General features: G+C 45.1%; 3 protein-coding genes across 5 annotated transcripts in view; all 3 read right to left on the bottom strand.

The window, feature by feature from the left end:
- Positions 1-22555, bottom strand: part of LOC146675569 (protein NLRC3-like) — a 155390-nt gene that overhangs the window by 106491 nt on the left and 26344 nt on the right. The window lies entirely within an intron of this gene.
- On the bottom strand, positions 6056-20982 carry LOC146675570 (protein NLRC3-like). The gene is made up of 5 exons (XM_085401168.1): positions 20792-20982; positions 18884-20675; positions 17200-17376; positions 10040-10213; positions 6056-7079 (listed from the first exon to the last, which is right to left on the bottom strand). The coding sequence occupies exons 2-5, from the start codon at positions 20473-20475 to the stop codon at positions 7070-7072; spliced, it is 1953 nt and encodes a 650-aa protein (XP_085257294.1). The 5' UTR covers positions 20476-20675; positions 20792-20982; the 3' UTR covers positions 6056-7069.
- LOC146675571 (uncharacterized) lies at positions 11828-14014 on the bottom strand. The gene is made up of 2 exons (XM_085385727.1): positions 13306-14014; positions 11828-13134 (listed from the first exon to the last, which is right to left on the bottom strand). Exons 1-2 carry the CDS (start codon positions 14012-14014, stop codon positions 11828-11830), a joined length of 2016 nt encoding a protein of 671 aa, XP_085241853.1.

The following is a 22555-nucleotide window of genomic DNA, read 5'->3' as shown; positions in this document are numbered from 1 at the left end:
GCTTGTAGAAGTCTAGAAATGGATCTGCCTGTCAGTAATTTTCTGTTTTGCCCACCTGCTGTACCTTTCCTATTTCTCTGCGTGTAAATGCATGCCTATTGTATTGACTTTTTTCCTGTTGTGGCCCGTTGGCCTTTACCAAGCTTATCCACTAAAAATCTCATGCATGCCTGAGCTAACTTATCATATTTTTCTTTTAGTAAAGAGGCTATGGCGTGCAAAGGATACTGGGCGCCTGGAGTCAGTTGTTGGAACATAAAAGTTATTTGATTCCTCTTTTCGAACACTGCAGGGGTCACGGTGGTTTCTGATGAGGTAAGAGAACTTATCATTATTGATTCTGATTTCGAGGTTCTGCTCCTTCTGAAGCATTTGCAGTGCAGAGACCATTAATAGTTTAAAATGTGCAGGTAGGTCGGGGGGTTTATATTGCAAAACTCTAAGGTTTCACCCATTCACTTTAACAGGAAAAAATGTTATCAACCACAACACAGATGTTGTGACATCTGTGACATCATAATACCCAGTTTCAGTATATGCAGAAAGAACCTTTATCAGCAATTATATTCCTTTAGATGTTTTTGTGTACAGCACTCAAGCAGTTACTTCAAAAATTGTTGCTGTTGTTGTATAAACTCTGATTTTTCAAAACAGGTCATTGATGCATACCCGCACCGTGTCATTGAGAGACGAAAGGAAAGTAAGAAATGTCCTTTGCCTGCTAATTTTGATATAAAAAAAAACGTATTTACTGCTCTTCTTGTGGTATGTGTTCATATAGTTATTAATTTGCGTAATTTGTTGTGAAGCAGTTTCTTGCAGAAAGTGTTTTTTTAAATACGTTTTCAGTGGCACAAACTATTGTAATTTTTTAATTTATTAACTTTTTCTTCAGATTGTCAACATTTCTGCACAGAAAATACTGCTCATAGACCCCATGGGGAATGAAGGTGTTTATGACAGGAAAATTCTGCGCAACTGGAGGTATGCATTATTACTGAGGTATTATTCTTAGATAAAACATTTCTTGTTTCATTACAAACATTTTTGTTCAACTAGGAATTTTCTGAGGATGAGAGGGCATGAAGACACCATGGAGTGGCAGTTACAGACTATGCAACACAACAAGCAACAGGATACCAGCAGTTGTGGAGTTTTAATGTTAAAGGTAACCCTTATTCAAATGATTCCATTTCTTGTTAGCTAGAATTAAGACTTTAAGTGAATTTAAGTGAAGTGAAATTTATTTCGGTCAACAACAACCACACAAGTTATCATTTTACATAGAAGTACAGTAACTGAAAAAGGAATAGGCTGAAGCTTTGTGGATTATAATTATCCTATCCTTTACCTAATTAAGACTTTACATTCTAATTATGATCAATCTCACAGTTTGCAGAACACTACCTTGATTTTGGAGAGGTCAGTGAGGTGTCAACCACTACAGAGGCAGTTGTGCTGGAGCGAATGCAGATAGCTTGCACCCTACTTGAAAATCGAGGTAAGTCCAGTAAAGTCCTTATCACGTTAGAGTGTGTACTTCCATTTTAAATAGTGCTTTTCAAACAGCACAGTGCAAATAGTCAGTGCCGTAGCTCCGCAAACGCACATAACGCACACTGCGTAGGGCACCAAATGGCCGGTAGGGCACCAAAAAAATCAGGGTCGTAAAAAAAAAAAGTAAACCATATTAATACTATAAATATCATATGCATTAATATGGTTAAACAATACAAAAGCAACATAAAACAATTTTCCCGAGAAAAGGGGTGAATCTGCTTTGTGCCCTGTCTCCAGTCTCCTCCTGGTGCCCCCCCACTCCCAGTGGTCTGTTCTATAATTGGTAAACACCTGTTTGAACATGGCCTCGAAACGGCAACAGGAGTCGGGAGCGGAGAAAAGAAAGAAGAAGAGGAAGCGTGATGAAACTCAGGCGTCGCTTGCCGGTAAGGCAATGTTTAAATAATAATAATAAAAAAAGTTCATTATTGTAGCCCTTGCTTGCACGCTCATGTCCGTCAACTCTGTGATAGCTCCTGTTAGCAGTGTTCATACTGTGTTAACAAATGTTGCAAATGATTGATGTTGGGTAGTTTGTTTACGTTGTGGATATGAATATAGAATGGACTACTAAAAGCAACTCATCATGGTCACTCAATTGACGGTTTTCAGATAACGTTAGCAATCGTGACTCACGATTGCTAACGTTATCGTGATTCGTGAGACTAGCATTTCCCTCCTCAGGTTGCTAGCTGGCTAACGTCATGCATGCTACTGATTAACCTTAACTTTGGGATAGGTCAGTGATGCAGTCAAGTATTATTATCAGATTAGACAAGATTACTTTGTATGTTGCTGCATTTCAGGATATCTATAAAGACGCATATCTTATTTATGCCATTGACGTCTGAACACATAAATAGTTCTCGTCTTTCTTTAGGTTCATAGATCAAGGGCGACATCTGTTGGTGAAACTGTAATATGAAACCTATATCTTCCAGTAATATAGATTTCCTACTTGCGCATTTATATCAAATTATGTACAGCATGTTTATATTGCCATTTGCCATTATGAAAATCTATACATGTAAAATATAGTTAGTAATTTTTAAATGTACCAGTGACTTACTTAATTTATTAGTCTTATAATGCAATCTTTCGTAGGCCTACTGTAGATTCAAAATTGTATTTCTGTAAAATCCCTGAATATTTTCTCTTGTATGCAGGGTCAATGCTTAAATATGTTCAAGGAGGATCTCAAGGACAGGATGAACCATCCAGTAGTAGTGCCATCCCTGGACATCAACCACCAGCCATTGTAGACCCTGCAACAATCCCTAGCCAAGAAGAACAAGAACCATCAACCACCAGTTCAGGTACAGTTCCATACACAAGTACCACTGAGAGTCCTGTCACTGAGAGACTATCAGAAAGTGACACTGTGGAGACATGTGTGCCCCCTTCAACCGATCCTGCTCTTTGGCCAGCTCACATTGTAGATGCTGATCGTGTTGAAATTGTGCGGAGAGGTCCTTTTAATGTCAGCTCTGATTTTAATTTTCCAAAGGGGCCTGATGGAAGAGCATTTCACACTAGCCTTAAGTTCAAAATTCTTCCCAATGGAGAAAAGGTTCACCGGAGCTGGTTAGTGTACTCACCGCAGAACAATGCTGTGTTCTGCTTTGCATGTAAGCTTTTCAGTGTGAAGGATATAAAGCTGAGTACAGAGGGCTTCAGTGACTGGTCGAACATCAACATCCGTTTGAGGGGTCATGAGTGTAGCCAAGACCACATACAGTGCATGCTTAAGTGGAGAGAACTGGACACACGGCTAAAGAAAAGCATGGCAATAGATCAACAGGAGTTGACCTTACTAGAGGCAGAAAGGAAAAAGTGGCGAGAGATTCTCAAACGATTACTCTCAATAACTCTCTCACTGGCTTCCAGAAATTTGTCTTTTAGGGGCTCTTCTGACTGTCTTTATGAGCCGGACAATGGCAACTTCTTGAAGGAAGTAGAGCTTATGGCAACATATGACCTTGTAATGGCAAATCACTTGGCCAACATAAAAGATGAAGGTTCCCACACACATTACCTCAGCCCTGAGACACAGAACGAACTAATTCAGATTATCTCTTCAGAAACATTCCGCGCCATTGTGAAGCAAATCCAGTTGGCAAAATACTTCTCCATCATTCTTGACTGTACTCCAGATGTGAGTCACACTGAACAAATGTCAGTCATAGTACGCATTGTTTGTTTCCAAGCACAACCAGATATTAAAGAATACTTTCTTGGCTATATAAATGTGGAGCAAACAACTGGCCTTAACCTGTCCAATGTTGTCCTTGACAAGTTGAAGGAGCTTGGCATTCCATTTGAAAACTGTCGAGGACAGGCCTATGACAATGGGGCCAACATGAAGGGGAAGAAGCAAGGTGTTCAGGCCAGACTGCTACAATTAAACCCGAGAGCATTGTTTGTGCCTTGTGGAGCTCACACGATGAATCTGGTCATAGCTGATGCTGCCAAGTCCTCTCCAGATGCAACTGGCTACTTTGGGTATTTGCAGAAGTTGTTCAATTTCTTTTCCAGTGCCACCCAGCGATGGGCCATTTTAACAAAACATGTGAAATTGACACTTAAATCTTGGAGTGACGTTAGATGGGAAAGCAGGCTTCAAAGTGTAACTGCTGTCCGGAGTCAGACAAAAGAAGTGAGGGATGCTCTCCTGGAGGCCAGAGAAGCTGTAAGTGATGCAGTCGCAAAGGTGGAGGCTCAAGTGCTTGCTGAGGAAGTAGCCTCATTTCGATTTTTGATTTGCTCCATCGTGTGGTGTGAACTTCTTACAATCACAAACCAGGTGAACAAGTTACTACAGTCCAGCTCCATGCAGCTCGATGTTGCTGTCAGGCTCATTGACACTGCCAAAAGTAACCTCTCTAAATACAGACAGTCTGGGTTTGATGAGGCTGTGTCAGCTGCCAAAGAACTCTGTGAGGCCCTGAACATAGAACCACAGTTGAAGGAGAAAAGGCTCAGGAGCACAAAAAGGCAGTTTGCATATGAAGCTGTTGATGAGCCCCTCCATGATGCCCTTAAAAAGCTTGAGGTCACATTTTTCAATTGTGTTGTGGACTCTGCTTTAATCTCCCTACAGGAGAGGTTTGAGACCATGAATCAAGTGAAGGAGAAATATGGAGTGCTGCTTGATTTCAGCAAAGTGAATGGGATGTCCAAGGAGGATTTAAAAAAACACTGCACTGAAGTACAGAAGACACTGACAGATAAGGGAGTAGCTGACATTGATGGACCTGAGATGATGCAGGAAATCATCAACCTTCCTCAGCTGCCACCACAGACGTCTGCTTTGGAAATGCTGTCATTTTTACATGACAATCAGCTTCAAGAGGTATATCCCAATCTGTGGATTGCTCTGCGTATTGCACTGACCCTGCCTGTCACAGTTGCCTCTGCTGAGCGAAGCTTTTCAAAGCTCAAACTCATTAAAACGTACCTGCGTTCATCAATGGGGCAGGAACGTTTAAGTGGTCTGGCTGTTATCAGCATCAATGGTGACGTGGCTCAGAAGCTATCATATGATGACCTTATAGCTGATTTTGCAACCAGAAAATGCAGGCGTGTGCCTCTCTAGGCCCTAGAGAGGCACACCACGCCTGCATTTTCTGGTTGTCAGAGTATGCCCTAGAGTCTAGGGCATACTCTGACAACGAATTGTAAAAATGTTTAACATAGTTACTTAAGGAATGTGGCTTTTGTGTTCAAATTCTTATTTTTCTTATTTAAGTTTCTTATTTAAATTCTATTGTGAAACTATTTGTAAATATATTAATAATAATACTATTATATTATATATATTATTTTTTTATAAAAAAAAAATTACACATTATTGCCAGGCTCTTTGTTCTTGTTCCAATGTTCAATTTTTGTTTCAGTATTTATTTGTAACAGTATTTTTAACCTCCTTTAACCTTATTTATTTGTTTAACTGTCATGTTTGTTGTTATTTAATTAAACAAATTCCACTGAGAAATTCAAAAGTATTAATGTTTTTTTTTTTTTTTTCAGTGGCGGGGGGGGGGGGGGGGGGGGGGGGGCACCATAAAGCATTTGTGCTTAGGGCACCCAAATGGCTAGCAACGGCCCTGCAAATAGTGCTCTTCAAACACTTTCAGATAAGACCCTTCTCAAAGTCTAATTTAAAAAATTCAGGAGACGAATTTTCCTTGAAGTATATTTGGAAAAAATGTACTATTACTCCACCTAAACTTGGTTTTTCTGTTCCTCCTGCCTCACCTGTTGCCTCTGTGGAAGCTCTGCCATAGCCACAACCAAACAACTGACTTATTTTTACACATCGACCAGCATCCGGCCAATCCGCCATCTTTCATTGTTTATACCAAAACAAAAGTAAAAAAACCTCATCGGCTCATAAAAATAAAAAATCACCATCAGTATGCCCGATGGCCAGTCCAGCTATGGTCGTGCCATCAGTTAACCCTTCACGTGGCAAATGTGATACGCGTGCCCAGGGTTGCCGACCCCTGCTCTAAAGCATCTGATTTGGATTCCTGAGATCAAATATATTTTCCTTTGGCTTTGTTTTCTTCCCATTTGTGGCTTTAATGTAGTGTTACATCCTGTTTGTTTGCTTCCATCTGTATACATGTCCAGATTCACTGTTATGTTTCTATTCTTACATTGCTGTGTGATCACTGTTCCCTCTGGTGACTGATGTGACCTTTTGTATCTCACACTGATACTTGTCATATTTGTATCTGCGCCTAAAAGATAAAAAGTTTTCCATGCTAAAACACAGCTCCACCTCCTGCAGTTCTCCCTCTGAACCACTAGATGTCTCTGTTATCTAAATGAAGACGTGCAGCAACCACAGCAGCGCTCAGATCACACGTGTCCTGTTATTATGTATAAAAGCATGAAACAGGTGAGACAGGTGGGATCAATATTAATGTTGTGGAAATATATGAAAAAGCAACAGAAGAGTGAAAACATTTCGTGTTTCTAGAAAGATCTTTCAGCTCACAGCTGCTCACAGACTGTATTTACAAGTGACAAACTGCAACTCTACAGTACATCTACAGTATATATCAAATATATTCTGTATTCAAATCTATTGAGTGATGTTTGAAAGTCTTTCCAGGTGAGTTTGATCCAGGAGGGTCTGAAGCCAGAGTCAGACAGAGACTGTGCAGAGACTGTAGAAGGACAGAGCAGCAGCAGAGCAGTCCAGATACACTGATGATCCTCTGTCAGATCCAGAGGGACACACAGGGATGATGCTGGACTCTACATTGTGTCTGACAGTGGAGCTGTTCTCAGAGCAGTTCACTCTGCAGCACTGACAGTCATCTGCACTTCTTCTCATGCCTCTGTCAGTCACTGCTGGATGAAGCTCTCCTCTCCACCTCCCAGTAACATGGCCCAGTCAGAGCGTCTCTACACACAAGCTGCTGCTGCTTCAACCTCTCTGGATCATCAGGACACAGCTCCTCCTCTCTCAGCACACACACCGTCCTGTTTACCATCATCACCTCCACCTGCAGAGAGAAGAAGGAAGAGCAGAGGAGATAAACGAGTGTTTCCAGAGACTCTTCATCAGCTGTCAATCAGTGATGCAGCACATCCAGTATAAAGAGCAGCAGGGACTTCAGTGCTGGGACTGTACTAGGACTCATTGTTGCTTCACTTTTTCTAATCTTTGGATTTTTATTGAAGTTGCTGAAAATGTTTTTCCCTCCTACTTTGAGTTTGGACTTTCATTCATTAGAAGAACCTTGGTGTGTCCACTCTGAGCTCTGTAGGAACCCCAACAACAAGCCCAACAATCCAGATGGACGGTTCCAGCTGTTAACTGGAGGAATTCCATCCAAACATCTGCTCTCACTAAATTCTTCCTCACCTACAGACTGTGTTCTTCACTGCTTTAAACTTGGAAATGAATGCAGTCATTGGTCTGCGTGCTGCTTTGTTCAGAGAGCTGATTGGATGTTGACAGCGTTTGATCAGAGCGTGTCAGCCGTTACTATGGTGACCATAAAGGTGAGAAACAGGAAGTGTTTGTGTCCAATCCTGAAGCCTGTCACCGTTCTCCTCTCACAGCTTCACTGAGAAGCTGCAGCTTTACAGGAAACACTGGATCTTTGTTTCATACTGACTGTGTTTAGTACAATACTGTCACGGCTGCCGAGGCGAGCCGTGTGGTATGACGGGAGAAAGGACCCAAATCGAGTAGATAATAATGTTGGTGATGTTTTATTTACACAGAGGTGAGATGGCAAAACAGGCAAGAGGGAAGACAAAACTAAAGATCTAAACTGGGAAAGCTAAATGACAAACCTGAGAGGGTACCAGAATAGGGTGAGAGGCAGAGAGACACGGACGAGGAACAGAACACAGGGTAACGCAGACTGACATGGGGTAACGCAGCCGAACCGGCAACAGGCAGGAGAACACACAGGGCTTAAATACACACACCAGTAATCAGGGGATGAGAGACAGGAGGGCAACACGGCTGGGAGGAATCAGAGCTGACGAGACAGGGGAAACGTAACCTGAACACACTCACATCAGACAGAGACCTTCACAATAAGACAGGAAACTCAGACACGGGGAACCAAATAAGGCACAGAACTAAACAGACAGATTCACAAACAGACGGGGTGACACCATAGACAGAGACTCAGAGGCAGACCAAATACAGTGGGGCAAAAAAGTATTTAGTCAGCCACCGATTGTGCAAGTTCCCCCACCTAAAATGATGACAGAGGTCAGTAATTTGCACCAGAAGTACACGTCAACTGTGAGAGACAGAATGTGAAAACAAAATCCATGAATCCACATGGTAGGATTTGTAAAGAATTTATTCGTAAATCAGGGTGGAAAATAAGCATTTGGCCAATAACAAAAATACAACTCAATACTTTGTAACATAACCTTTGTTGGCAATAACAGAGGTCAAACGTTTACTATAGGTCTTTACCAGGTTTGCACACACAGTAGCTGGTATTTTGGCCCATTCCTCCATGCAGATCTTCTCGAGAGCAGTGATGTTTTGGGGCTGTCGCCGAGCAACACGGACTTTCAACTCCCGCCACAGATTTTCTATGGGGTTGAGGTCTGGAGACTGGCTAGGCCACTCCAGGACTTTCACATGCTTCTTACGGAGCCACTCCTTTGTTGCCCGGGCGGTGTGTTTTGGATCATTGTCATGTTGGAAGACCCAGCCTCGTTTCATCTTCAAAGTTCTCACTGATGGAAGGAGGTTTTGGCTCAAAATCTCACGATACATGGCCCCATTCATTCTGTCCTTAACACGGATCAGTCGTCCTGTCCCCTTGGCAGAAAAACAGCCCCATAGCATGATGTTTCCACCCCCATGCTTCACAGTAGGTATGGTGTTCTTGGGATGCAACTCAGTATTCTTCTCCCTCCAAACACGACGAGTTGAGTTTATACCAAAAAGTTCTACTTTGGTTTCATCTGACCACATGACATTCTCCCAATCCTCTGCTGTATCATCCATGTGCTCTCTGGCAAACTTCAGACGGGCCTGGACATGCACTGGCTTCAGCAGCGGAACACGTCTGGCACTGCGGGATTTGATTCCCTGCTGTTGTAGTGTGTTACTGATGGTGACCTTTGTTACTTTGGTCCCAGCTCTCTGCAGGTCATTCACCAGGTCCCCCCGTGTGGTTCTGGGATCTTTGCTCACCGTTCTCATGATCATTTTGACCCCACGGGATGAGATCTTGTGTGGAGCCCCAGATCGAGGGAGATTATCAGTGGTCTTGTATGTCTTCCATTTTCTGATGATTGCTCCCACAGTTGATTTTTTCACACCAAGCTGCTTGCCTATTGTAAATTCACTCTTCCCAGTCTGGTGCAGGTCTACAATACTTTTCCTGGTGTCCTTCGAAAGCTCTTTGGTCTTGGCCATGGCGGAGTTTGGAGTCTGACTGTTTGAGGCTGTGGACAGGTGTCTTTTATACAGATGATGAGTTCAAACAGGTGCCATTCATACAGGTAACGAGTGGGGGACAGAAAAGCGTCTTACAGAAGACGTTACAGGTCTGTGAGAGCCAGAGATTTTCCTTGTTTGAGGTGACCAAATACTTATTTTCCACCCTGATTTACGAATAAATTCTTTACAAATCCTACCATGTGAATTCATGGATTTTTTTTTCACATTCTGTCTCTCACAGTTGACGTGTACCTCTGGTGCAAATTACTGACCTCTGTCATCATTTTAAGTGGGGGAACTTGCACAATCGGTGGCTGACTAAATACTTTTTTGCCCCACTGTATAACACATAGAACTCAGACAATAATAATCATTATCATAATAAACTAAAAGCGCTGGGTCACCGACCCAGGACCATGACAGAACTCGAACAATAATAATCATCATCATAATAAACTAAAAGCACTGGGTCACCGACCCAGGACCATGACAAATACTGCTGACAGCACCACCCACTCACTCCATCACTCTACTGACCTCAGAGTCTCCAGTCTGTAGTGTGGACTCTGCTGAAGATCAGACAGCTGCTTCACATCTGGATACTTCAGGTTGTTTAAATGTAGGTCCAGCTGTCTCAGATGGGAGGGGTTGGACTTCAGTGCTGCTGCCAGATAATCACAGCTGATCTTTGACAAACCACAGAGACTCAATCTGTATAAAGAATGAAAGATGTAAGTTTATTAGACAAAGTGTGAGCTTGAAATCATTCAGTGTTTCATCATCTGTTCAGAGCTGAAGAAGGTTCAGAATGTAGAAGTTTAGAAAATGGAAACTCCAAACAGCTGAAGCCAACAGGAAGCAGCTTCAAACAGGAAACTGTGCAGAGTTTCAGACTATATGTCCTGATGCAGCCAGTTGGATTTTGGAGATTTGAATCTCTGTTCTGTGACTAAGTCCTTGAATCATTTCTTCCAGTTGGTCCAACAAGACAGACTAACTATTGGACATGTGTTGTGGCTCCATTAGGGGAGCTTCTAAATGTGATGTGATGGCCCCTCTGGGTCTGTCAGGTCACAGGACTGAAGAGAGCTCAAACTGGGCACACAGTTGTTCCAGTCTGGGCCAAAGACTCTATACTGGGACTGAGGGACTGCTTTGACTGCACCCACTGGGACTTTTTAAAGGCTCAGAGCATCGATTTCTACTTACATTTCTTTCTGGGAAAAATGGGGATTACTTTGAAAACAGGAAGTATTTTCCCCAATAAGCAGCCCTGGATTAGTAAATTACTCCAACATGTTCTCAGGCAGAAGAAGCTGTCTTGTTATGAGGGAGAGAAGAAAAAAGATGTAAGTTTATTAGACAAAGTGTGAGCTTGAAATCATTCAGTGTTTCATCATCTGTTCAGAGCTGAAGAAGGTTCAGAATGTAGCAATTTAGAAAATGGAAACTCCTAACAGCTGAAGCCAACAGGAAGCAGCTTCAAACAAACACAACAAGAGAAAAAACTGTCACGGTCTGGCTGGCAGACCGTGGGGATGTGGGGAAAGGAGGACCCAAAACGCAGACTCTGCGATGCCAACAGTGCTCTTTATTCACAGTGAAAAGCTGTAAACACAATAACTCCCCGTTGCTCCCTTGAACCCCGTGTGCGTGCTTCCCTCCGACGTCTGTGCTCGTGCTCCTCGCTGTTGTGTTTCCGCACACCCCGTGCGTGCTGCCTTTCTGGACCACTCTTCCTCCTGCAGGGAAACCATAGAAGCAGCCGTCAACACTAACCCTCGGCGGGCATATACGAACAACAAAGACATATGCTGACACACTAACTTGGTACGATAACTCAATGATCCCGCGCCGGTGGGAGCTCCAACACTCTCCTAAGTGGCTCCCCCGACGAGCCTGATCACCAACAGGTGTGGCAGGAACTTCAGGTGTGGCCAGTCCTCCCGCAGGGCCACACCCATCAGGCCTGCAGGTGGCTGTGCTCCATCCTCCAGCCACACCCGCAGACATACACACGTGCACAACCACACCCTGTCTATACATACGAGTGCGACACAGACTAACACAGCATTGTGGAGAAAAACACACATCACCAAATAATAATAATACTAATAATAACAACAACAACAACAACAACAGTCAAGACTGCTCACGGACCCCCGAGTCCTCCAGAGCCGGGTCCGTGACAGTACCCCCCCTCCAAGGGTTGGCCCCCGACGACCCTAAAACAAAAAAGCAAAAAACAGGAAAACCAACCCAGGACGGAGGGCCCCAAAACCTCTCCGACAACACCACTAAACAACAAAAAAAAAAGCGAAAAACTCAGTTCAGTAGTCCAACCCCAGCCCTAATGGCAGCAAATATAGTTCTGGGTGCCGACCCGGTGGGCGGCCAAATGGGCGAGACCTGCTGTGGGTAGGCAGAGGCTGAAAACAGTTCAGGTGGCCTACCTCTAGTCCATTGGTGGAAGAGCAGGATCTCCGGCGGGCGGCCACGGGTCCAGCAGCAGCAACGAAATAGTTCTGGTGGCCTGCCACGGACTGGGTGGCGGCGGCGTTGCAGCTCCGGCGGGCGGCAGAGTTGAAAGGCCCAAGATCCCCGACGTGCTGGACGTGGACGGCGTGGTGGTCGCGCTGGACGTGGACGGCGTGGAGATGCATCCTGCATGCCGACCTCCGGCTCTGGCCGAGCGGGTCCCTCCGGCCCGCTGAGCCCCTCTCTCGATGGTGGCCGCTCCTCCGGCAGCGGGGCTGGCTCCACCGGCTCGCTGAGCTCCCCCGGTAGCGGCGCTGGCTCCACCGGCTCGCTGAGCTCCTCCTCCCACTCTCCGGGCTCCTGCTCCGGCTCGCAGGGTTCCGCAGCTGGCGATGCGGGCTCCTCCCGCTCTCTGAGCTCCTGCTCCGCCTCACAGGGCTCCGCAGCTGGCGGTGCGGGCTCCTCCCACTCCCTGAGCTCCTGCTCCGCCTCGCAGGGCTCCGCGGCTGGCGGTGCGGGCTCCTCCCGCTCCCTGAGCTCCCTGAGCACCTCCGGCTGCGCTACAGCTACTGATGGTTGATCCGGCGGCAAAGATGGTGATGCGGTATCTGCCGGTGGGGAAGGTGAAGGTAGAGTAGGTGATGCGGATGGTGAAGGCGAGAGTGCTGCGGTCGCTGCAGTCCAATGGAACGCTGGTGGAGAAGTAGCTGCAGAGGGCGGAGGTGATGATGGTGTGGCAGCTACTCCCGGTAGACTGGACAGCGATGCAGGGATTGACGGGTGAAATGATGGCAGAGGTGGTCCAGCAGGCATATCGACCTCCAACTGAGGATGAAGATGAGAGGCTGACTGGACTGAAGACTGAGTTACTAGCTGGGCAGCAGATTGAGTTGAGGGTGATATGGCTATTATGACGGGTGGAGATGATGAGAATGTTACAGCTGGCTCAACAAATTCCAGGGGTCCAGAGGCAACTGAGGCCTCCAGTTCGGCCTCTGGGGAAGCCCTGGGGAGAACTTCTGTCTCCATATGGCCAGACTGGGCCAAAAAGTCATCTGGGTCTGTATGCTCTGAACTCCCTAGCTCCAAGCTCACAGTCTCAGAGTGAACATCTTCTGAGTTTTTGGAGGTAAAGCAAACAGTTTCTGACCCCGCCGACTCTGAGCTAACTACCTCAAGGCTGTCTATGCAAAATTCTGCCCCAGCATTAGCACTCAGGCCACATTTGTCTGTCGGTGGTCCAAAAATCCCCACTGGGAGTTCAGTTACACCTCTTACAGTTTCTACATTGTTAATTGCCGTGGTGGCTATAGTCTCTCTTGCCATGTTCACAGGAAGGGAATTTACAACACCGGCAGAGTCCATTTTACTCACTGTGGCGTCCAGAGCCGCTGGTCCTGAGTCTTCGACCAGCACAGGAGTGAGTGTAGATGTGGCTGAACGCTGCTTGCGAGGACGCCTTCTCCTCCGTGAATGCGGGGCCAGGTGTAAGGAAACAGTCCTCTGCTGTTCATCTGTGTTTTGATTTTCAATGACAGGATTAATAGAAACAAATGAGTCTGGTTTACTCACTGTCGGTCCGTCGTCAGCTGACCGGGCTGAAACCACAGGAGTGGGTTGAGGTGTAATGGGGTGATGATGGCGAGTGCGACATCCCTTCTGTAATGGAGGATCAAACAATTGTGCCAGAAGCATCGACGGGAAAGTCCTCCGCCAATGCGCGAAAAACCAAGCGGCTAGAGCTTCTAGGTGAGCAGCCGAACCTTCCTTGCTCGAACTGCCCAAGCCGAATAGTTCAAAACTAGAGCTCTCCCGTAAACTAGTGACCAATGGCTTAAGGTTGTTAATGTCCAAAAAGTTCGTGGTGAAGGTAGTGGATGAGAGATGATTGTCAAAGAACACTACCTGTATATGTCTCTTGTGTGGGTCTACAGCCTGGATTACGCTCTGGCAGTAATCCCACAGCTGCGCGAGCGGTCTCTCCTCCGTGGCAACTCCTGAGTTTGCTGGGTCCATGGTGGCTGGCGGGATCATTCTGTCACGGTCTGGCTGGCAGACCGTGGGGATGTGGGGAAAGGAGGACCCAAAACACAGACTCTGCGATGCCAACAGTGCTCTTTATTCACAGTGAAAAGCTGTAAACACAATAACTCCCCGTTGCTCCCTTGAACCCCGTGTGCGTGCTTCCCTCCGACGTCTGTGCTCGTGCTCCTCGCTGTTGTGTTTCCGCACACCCCGTGCGTGCTGCCTTTCTGGACCACTCTTCCTCCTGCAGGGAAACCATAGAAGCAGCCGTCAACACTAACCCTCGGCGGGCATATATGAACAACACAGACATATGCTGACACACTGACTTGGTACGATAACTCAATGATCCCGTGCCGGTGGGAGCTCCAACACTCTCCTAAGTAGCTCCCCCGACGAGCCTGATCACCAACAGGTGTGGCCAGTCCTCCCGCAGGGCCACACCCATCAGGCCTGCAGGTGGCTGTGCTCCATCCTCCAGCCACACCCGCAGACATACACACGTGCACAACCACACCCTGTCTATACATACGAGTGGGACACAGACTAACACAGCATTGTGGAGAAAAACAACACACATCACCAAATAATAATAATAATAATAATAAGAACAACAACAACAACAACAACAGTCAAGACTGCTCACGGACCCCCCGAGTCCTCCAGAGCCGGGTCCGTGACAAAAACTCTGAATGTTTCACATTAAAGTCGTACATTTCTCATAAAAACAGGACAAAGACTTGAAAAAGTCGTGTTTTTCCTTCCAGGAACCACAAGGCTTCACTTTTAAAGGTGAAGTGTGAAAGAAATGCACATATTTGAAGTCCAACACCTTTTTCCAGTCACATTATTAAAGCAGACAAACTACAAGCTCATTTTCATTCCAACAAGTCATCTTCTGACCTGGAATAACAACACTGGTCTCTATGTGCAGCTGGCTGTGAGACCAGTGCTCAGGGACCGTCTACAAAGTGCAACACTGAAAGAACATCACACACTAGCAGTGTCCCAAAACAATGGCTGCATCCTTCGGAGGACTCGGTCTTCGCGGTCTACGTGGGCCGGGTCCTTCAAAGACCGAAAAGGCTGGAAGTGCGAGGCTGTGAAATGGGACGGTCTAGCCTTCAGATTTGCGTCACAGCTGACTTGGTGGAGTTTAATAAACTCGGCCGTCTGATCCTTGCTATCTAAAATATAACAGGACACTGGCGTAAATTCTCGACCGTCTCACACTTCTGTTTAATCAGTTTTCTGTTTAAAGTTTATTCTGCTGTGTGAAAATCCCAGAGGAACCCACCCGATGGATCAATAAAGTTTTATCTCAGCTTTTGATCTCAGCCAAATCGATTTACTCCGGAACAAAAAACCCCCAGAAAAAAGGCAAACAATGACATTTTTAAGTTATCCGAGTGACTCATATATCATGCTTAACCTGAGTAGCGAAAGAGCGGGGTCTTAAAACGATGAAGCCGGGAGTCCGCTGCTCTCGCCGGCTGGAGTGACCATTGAAACCCCCGGCTTGCTATCGAGCGGGTGGGTAACAGACGTCTCCGAAAACGTTGGCACTCTTTTGCAAATATGCGATGTCTTGATAAACCAAGCAGATATTTGTAATTTACACAGCTACTTTCTCGCCTGAATATATGTTAAAAGTTTATTTTGTGACCCAGAAAGATTAATAAGAGTAATTTTAAAACTTAGGAGCGGCCGCCATTGTTGGCAGTTGAAATTTGGGTGGGCCACGCTATGAATTCTGGGATATGGTGGGCCACAAAGGACACACCCAACGAATCCTTCAAATTGGGGGAAATGAAGGACGCATTTGTCGGCCGCGTTTGAAGGAGTCGACGAATTGGGACAGCCTTCGGCGCCTGGCTGTGACGTAATCGGCCTTCAAATGTGGCCTCCGGAGGATGCAGCCGACGTTTTGGGACAAAGCTACTAATTTGCTTCCATTATCCAACCTGAAGAGGAAACAGAGACGCCTCCCCTTCAAAGTAAAAGCTGCTCCTTTTGGACACAGTATCAAAGAAAGTCTACAGTATAACATAGAAAAGACAGAACAAAGTTTTGGTTGTTTTTAAATTGTGCAGAAATGAAACTACACTAAGCTCAATTATGTGACAGACATTTCATCCCATGTCAGTTTGGCCTCATCCTGGGCCGGATTATCCAGCACACACTCTGACCACAGGCCCAGGGGCCACGCACAGCTGGCTCCATCCAAGAGACAGGAAACAAACCAACACAATAATAAAAAGCACCATGTGATCTTCTTACATCTTCAAGACAAACATAGTAAAAACATGAGCATATTTGTTTCCTGATAAAATGATGTGACAGGTAGAACAGAGTAAAGTGGTGGTGTTACAGCCTTTCTCCCCTCTGCTGCCGAGGCTGTTAGTCTCTCCCAAACTCAGCTACAGGACTTCCAAATGAATGAAAGCAGCAGAAGTGGCTTTACAAATGAAAGAGGAAGAGGAGAAGAAGAGGAGAGGGAGGCCACCCTGACCATCACTCCAGCTGAAAACATCACACTTCCATTAAAGTTGGTGAGAAAATGTTGAGCAGGATGAGCTGCTGGCTAATCTGGAGGCTGTAGCAGCAGCTCACAGTCACAGTGGATTTCCACTCATGAAAAAGCTCTGGCTGCTTCATTTCTCATCTCATATCAGAGACTTTAAGGCTTCACTGAAGCTGTACTGTGATGCTTCCATATCCCAGTGAGGCCTCCATAATGATTTCAGCTGTTCTGTACACACACTGTGTGCCCTGTATGGCTCAAAGTCTCTGCAGCCTGTTTTTATCTGCTATCATCAGATCTTCATCATCCTCATTCACATCCCTCACACACTCTACAGCCTCATCAGCACTGACTTCATCTTCACTGACTGATGGAGCACAACATGAACCTGTGGAGGCTGAAACAATGTCCTGTCAAACATCTCCCCGTCACCACTCCACTTCTGTCAGCCTTTAAATGAACCCTGCTCAAGTCTGTCACTTCTGTTTGGAGCCAAAAGGAAAAACTGTTGTTCAGTCGTTTGGAAAGACAACATTTCTGAAAGCACTCAAACTTCTTCACATTTGTCTTCAGACACATCCTGAACATTTAGGAACTAAAGAAAGTTTCAAGCATCAATCAAAGACCTGAAATATAGAAAAACAACAACAGCCGCAGTCAGTGAACTCACCTCAGAGTCTCCAGTCGACAGTTTGGACTCTCCAGTCCAGCACACAGAAGCTTCACACCTGAATCCTGCAGCTTGTAGTTGTAACTCATGTCCAGCTCTGTCAGATGGGAGGGGTTGGACTTCAGAGCTGAGGCCACAACTTCACAGTGAGTCTCTGAGAGTTGACAGTGAGTCAGTCTGTGATGATAGAAAATATAAAATGTGTTATTATAAAAGCAGAAAATCTGCATTATAAACACAGACTGAATGTATATGAAGACAAAACAGAGTGAGGTCATAATCTGCTGAATCTGCTCTTCACATCTGTGCTTCAGCTCCTCTTACTGTGTTTGACATGACACAACGATTGAGTCTCTCTCAGACCTGCAGACTTTTAATGAGAATCTTTGTTTGGCTTTAATCTGCAGATGAAGGAAGATGGTGTCACATTTAGGCTTCCATAATGTCCACAGTCTGTCACTGAGATCTGATCCAGAGTCAGAGTGAAGACACACATTTGGACTGTTTCCTGTTTTGACTCCAGAACATTTTGAATGAGTTCAGCTCAGTGAAGAGTTCCAGCTGGAAAGATGATCTCTGTTTGCTACCTGCTGTCAGGTACGACTGTTCACGTCCACACGCAGGAAAAACCTGCTGACTGTTACCAAACGGAGCAGAAATCTCATCACTGGACAATAATGATGAATGAACTCAGAGCTGCTGATATCAGATCTGATTTCAGGGGAACTAAACACAGAAATGATTGGCTCATTTGAGCTTTCTGAGCCATTATCTGCTGGTGTGTCGCTAGTTGGCAGAAAATGATTTGTATTCCTGTTCAGGGCTTCAGTGTTTATGAGTCCAGATCCAGGTGACAGCAAGTCAAAATGATGTTACCTGTCTGTGTCCAGCAGCAGCCTGTATTCACTTTGAATATTGTTATAACCTGACATGGATCAGTTTGTCTTTGATTGGTTTGTAAATGTCACTGTTTCCATTGGACCTGAGTGACGTACAAAGATAGAGAGGGAGAGAAAGGAGAGAGAGGATGGAGACAGCAAAGAGAGAGCAAACACAAACAGGTGAGAGTGGACAGGTGACCAAGGTCAGCAACCAATCAGAGAGCTTCTGTTTGACCCACAGTCACTGATGATGACTTCACATAACCAAGCAGTGTGTTACTCTGATATCAAATATGGATCCTGCTCTTATAATAATGATCATCAGATGATATTATTGTGTTATTTTGTAGCTGAATACGATGTTTGTGTGATTATCAGTGTAAGAAGCAGTGAGGAAGATGGAGAGAGAGAGAGGACAGAGGGTGAAGTTAGAAACACTAAAAGGATTTTTCATGGATTTCATGGATGATTTGAGTGATTTCCAGCAGGACAGTTAAACATGTCAGTGGACGTCCTAAAGAACATATTCACTGATATGAAACGTGTCATTGAACAGGATTAATATCAGTGGAAACATGGTGGAAACAGCTGTGACTGCATGGATGTGACACACTTCAAATCTGTTCTCCACTCTTGGATTTGGGATCCATGGAGCTGCTGCTGAGTCTGTACAATAAAGGAATGGTGTGGAAGGTTGCAGCGTACGGACACAAACACTTTGTGGTTACAATCTGATTTTATTTTCAACATTAAACTACTAACCTACACTGATCAATGATGTTAATGATCACATCTGGACTCACCCAGCCTTTCTGCAGTTCCTCACAGCTGGAATCAGTCTCTGTCGTCCCCGCTCTGATGTTTTGTACTTCTGCAGGTCCAACTCATCCAGAACCCCCTCTGACATCTGCAGCATGAAGGCCAGAGCTGAGCACTGGATCTCAGAGAGTTTCTTCTCTGATCTGTTCCCTGACTTCAGGAACTCTTGGATCTCCTGAAATAATGAGAGGTGGTTCATCTCCATCAGACAGTGGAAGATGTTGATGCTTCTGTCAGGAAAGATTTTATCACTGTTCATCTTCTTCAGGTTGTTGATGACTCTCTGGATGGTTCCTGGACTGATCTCTATCTGACCCAGCAGACCTACTAAGAGTCTCTGGTTGGACTCCAGACAGAGGCCATGAAGGAAGCGAACAAACAGGTCCAGGTGGCCATTTTCACTCTGGAGGGATGTATACATGGCTCTGTTCAGGAATTCATCCAGAGAGGACTCGTAGTATTTTTTTCGCAAAAAGTTCTTCAGCACCTCTGTCTTCCTGTTGGTGTGACAGTGGAACATGTAGACAGCAGCCAGAAACTCCTGAATGCTCAGATGAACAAAGCAGTAGACTGGTTTCTGGAAGATCACACACTCTCTTTTGAAGATCTCTGTACAAACTCCTGAGTACACCGAGGCCTCTGTCACATCCAGACCACACTGCTCCAGGTCTTCTTGGTAGAACATGATGTTTCCTTTCTCCAGATGTTCAAACGCCAGCCTCCCCAGCTTCAGAAGAACTTCCCTGTCAGCCTCCATCAGCTCCTGTGGACTCGTCTCACGTCCCTCATGGTACTTGTTCTTCTTCCTCTTTGTCTGAACCAGCAGGAAGTGTGAGTACATGTCAGTCAGGGTCTTGGGCAGCTCTCCTCTCTGCTCTGTAGTCAACATGTGCTCCAGAACTGTAGCAGTGATCCAGCAGAAGACTGGGATACTACACATGATGTGGAGGCTCCTGGATGTCTTCATGTGGGAGATGATTCTGCTGGACAGCTCTTCATCACTGAATCTCCTCCTGAAGTACTCCTCCTTCTGGGCGTCAGTGAAGCCTCGTACTTCTGTTAGCCTGTCAACACATGTAGGAGGGATCTGATTGGCTGCTGCGGGTCGGGAAGTTATCCAGACGAGAGCCGAGGGAAGCAGATTCCCCTGGATGAGGTTTGTCAGCAGCTGGCTGACTGATGACGTCTGTGTGACATCAGACAGCAGCTTCCTGTTGGTGAAATCCAATGAAAGTCTGCTTTCATCCAGGCCATCAAAGATGAACAAAAGCTGAGAGACAGCCAGCTTCTCTGCTGTGACCTTCTGTAATGTTGGATGGAAAACATGGAGCAGCTCCAGAAGACTGTACTGCTCATCTCTGATCAGGTTCAGCTCCCTGAATGAAAGCAGAACCACCACACTGACATGTTGGTTCTCCAAGCCCTCTGCCCAGTCCAGAGTGAACTTCTGCACTGAGAAGGTTTTTCCAACACCAGCCACGCCGTTGGTCAGAACCACTCTGATGGGTCTCTGTTGGTCAGGTAAGGCTTTAAAGATGTCCTGGCACCTGATTGGAGCGTCATGGAGGGCGTCCATCTTGGAAGCTGTCTCCAGCTGCCTCACCTCATGTTGGGTATGAACCTCTTCACTCTGTCCCTCTGTGATGTAGAGCTCAGTGTAGATCCTGTTGAGGAGGGTTCTACTTCCTGTTTCATCACTTCCTTCAGTCACACGTTCACATCTCCTCCTCAGACTGATCTTATGTTCATCTAAAACCTCCTGCAGACCAACATCTGCTGAAAGAAAGAAAAACAATGAGACTAAAGAGAAAGAAAACTCTTCAATGTCTGAACAACACAAGAAGTCCAGTTTTCAGAAATGAGTCCATCAGCAGACAGATGTTCAGTCTTACTTTGTACACAGCTGCTCTGACTGGCTGTCTGCAATCCAGCTCTGCTTCTGGATCTTTCTCCACACTGTGCAGAAGCTCTGATGGTGACACAGAAAAGTCAAAGTGGAGATACTTCTGTCCACCTTTGATTAGACTCATTATAAAAAGGAAAACAAAGTTTGAACACAGTCATGTTTCCAGTTCACTGACTTACATTTATTCCATGGACACTCACTCTAACCTGAACCACAGCTACAACCCAACATTGTTGAGACCTCATCTCCTCCTTTCCTGACTGTAGAGGTTAAATATGCAACAACCAACAAATAAAATAATTTGGTTCATTTCAAAGAAATTCACACGGTGACCAAGTAAAGTAACCGTAGTAAAGGAGACAACATCCCGTTGATGGTGGGATTATTTGAAAGATTTGCTTTAGTCACGTCACCAAATGCAGTTGAACCACCCGTGGATCCATGTTTGACCATTCTACCACTCTGAGCTCTGCTTTTTAATCATTTTATTATTATCATCATTCATTTATTCATTCTTTGGAGGGGGGCTATTTCCTAATGCCGCCCTAATAAGCTGATGTTCAAGGGGAAATATAAGAGAAACTCTTTCAGTGTTATTCATTAATAAATTAACAGATAAACTGTGAAGACGAAAAAACTGAGATTTAAAGGAGAGAGTGAGAAACTTGATCATCCATCCTCATAATACATGTTTCTCAGTATCTGCTGTGACCATACTGCAGTAATAACTACAAGTCTACATTTCTGTGACTGTTGATCAATCACAGCAGGAATCTGAGCTCATCTCTGCACACAGAGCAGCTTCAGCTCTGGGATAAACTGCTCGCTTCACGTCCTTCTCAGCTCACAGACACTCATCCTCATATTTTTCCTTTAACATTTGATGGTATAATTCATCTGAGTTTACACTTTATCTGCATGAATACAGAAAAACAGACCCAAACACCATAAACCATCAGTTTCACCATGTAGAATATATTGTTGTTTCCTTGCTTTTAATTCAGAGAAAAACTCTGATTTGGATTTTCTCTGTTCTCTTTGCCACAGCCCATCCCAGCAGCAGCTGAAGCAGCTGACTGTCACAACACTGAATAACACTTTAGGAGGAATTTCAGAGGTCAGTAAAGCTCCAGTTTCAACATCAGTTAATTAATCATAGTTCATCATAAATGTTAACCTGGCTGGCACACATGTTAATGTTAGCCATTTAAATATTAGCAGTTAGCTGAGGCCACAAGAAGAAGAGGCCCTAGAAGAACAATGGATGATAAGATTAGATTTTCAAGACTAGGCAGAGACGTGTTTTCCTTTACTGTCTCTTACAGAGGAGGGAGCAGATACCAGACGAGGTCACGGAGGTACGGGGAGAATTCGCAGCAGACAGCAAGACTGCCACGTCCATGTGAGAGAGCGATGGCTACAATAATCTCTGTTTTTGTCTCCCTATATAATGTTGTACAGCCCATGTGAGGGTTATCCTCTCTGTGAACCAGATGCTTGATTTCACACAGAGGTCCACCAACTGAATTTGATCAGTTATGGAACGATTTACCTCGACAGGCTCCTTCACTCGCTGCTTTTAAACCTCCTTTAAAACTTTAAGACGTACCATATAACCAAGTCCGCCAGAGCTTATATTATATTTTTACATGTTATGGAGCCATTTTTGGGAGCATTTCAAGTTGCTATACATCAATACAGCCATTACAGCCCAGATTTTAATAATATGTATGCATTAAGTGCATAGTAA

The sequence above is a fragment of the Rhamphochromis longiceps genome, linkage group LG3 (assembly GCF_057381845.1).
Source record: "Rhamphochromis longiceps isolate RC_006_pf linkage group LG3, R_longiceps_female_GT1.1, whole genome shotgun sequence".
Lineage (NCBI taxonomy): Eukaryota > Metazoa > Chordata > Actinopteri > Cichliformes > Cichlidae > Rhamphochromis > Rhamphochromis longiceps.
This window is presented reverse-complemented; position numbering and strand designations above follow the sequence as displayed.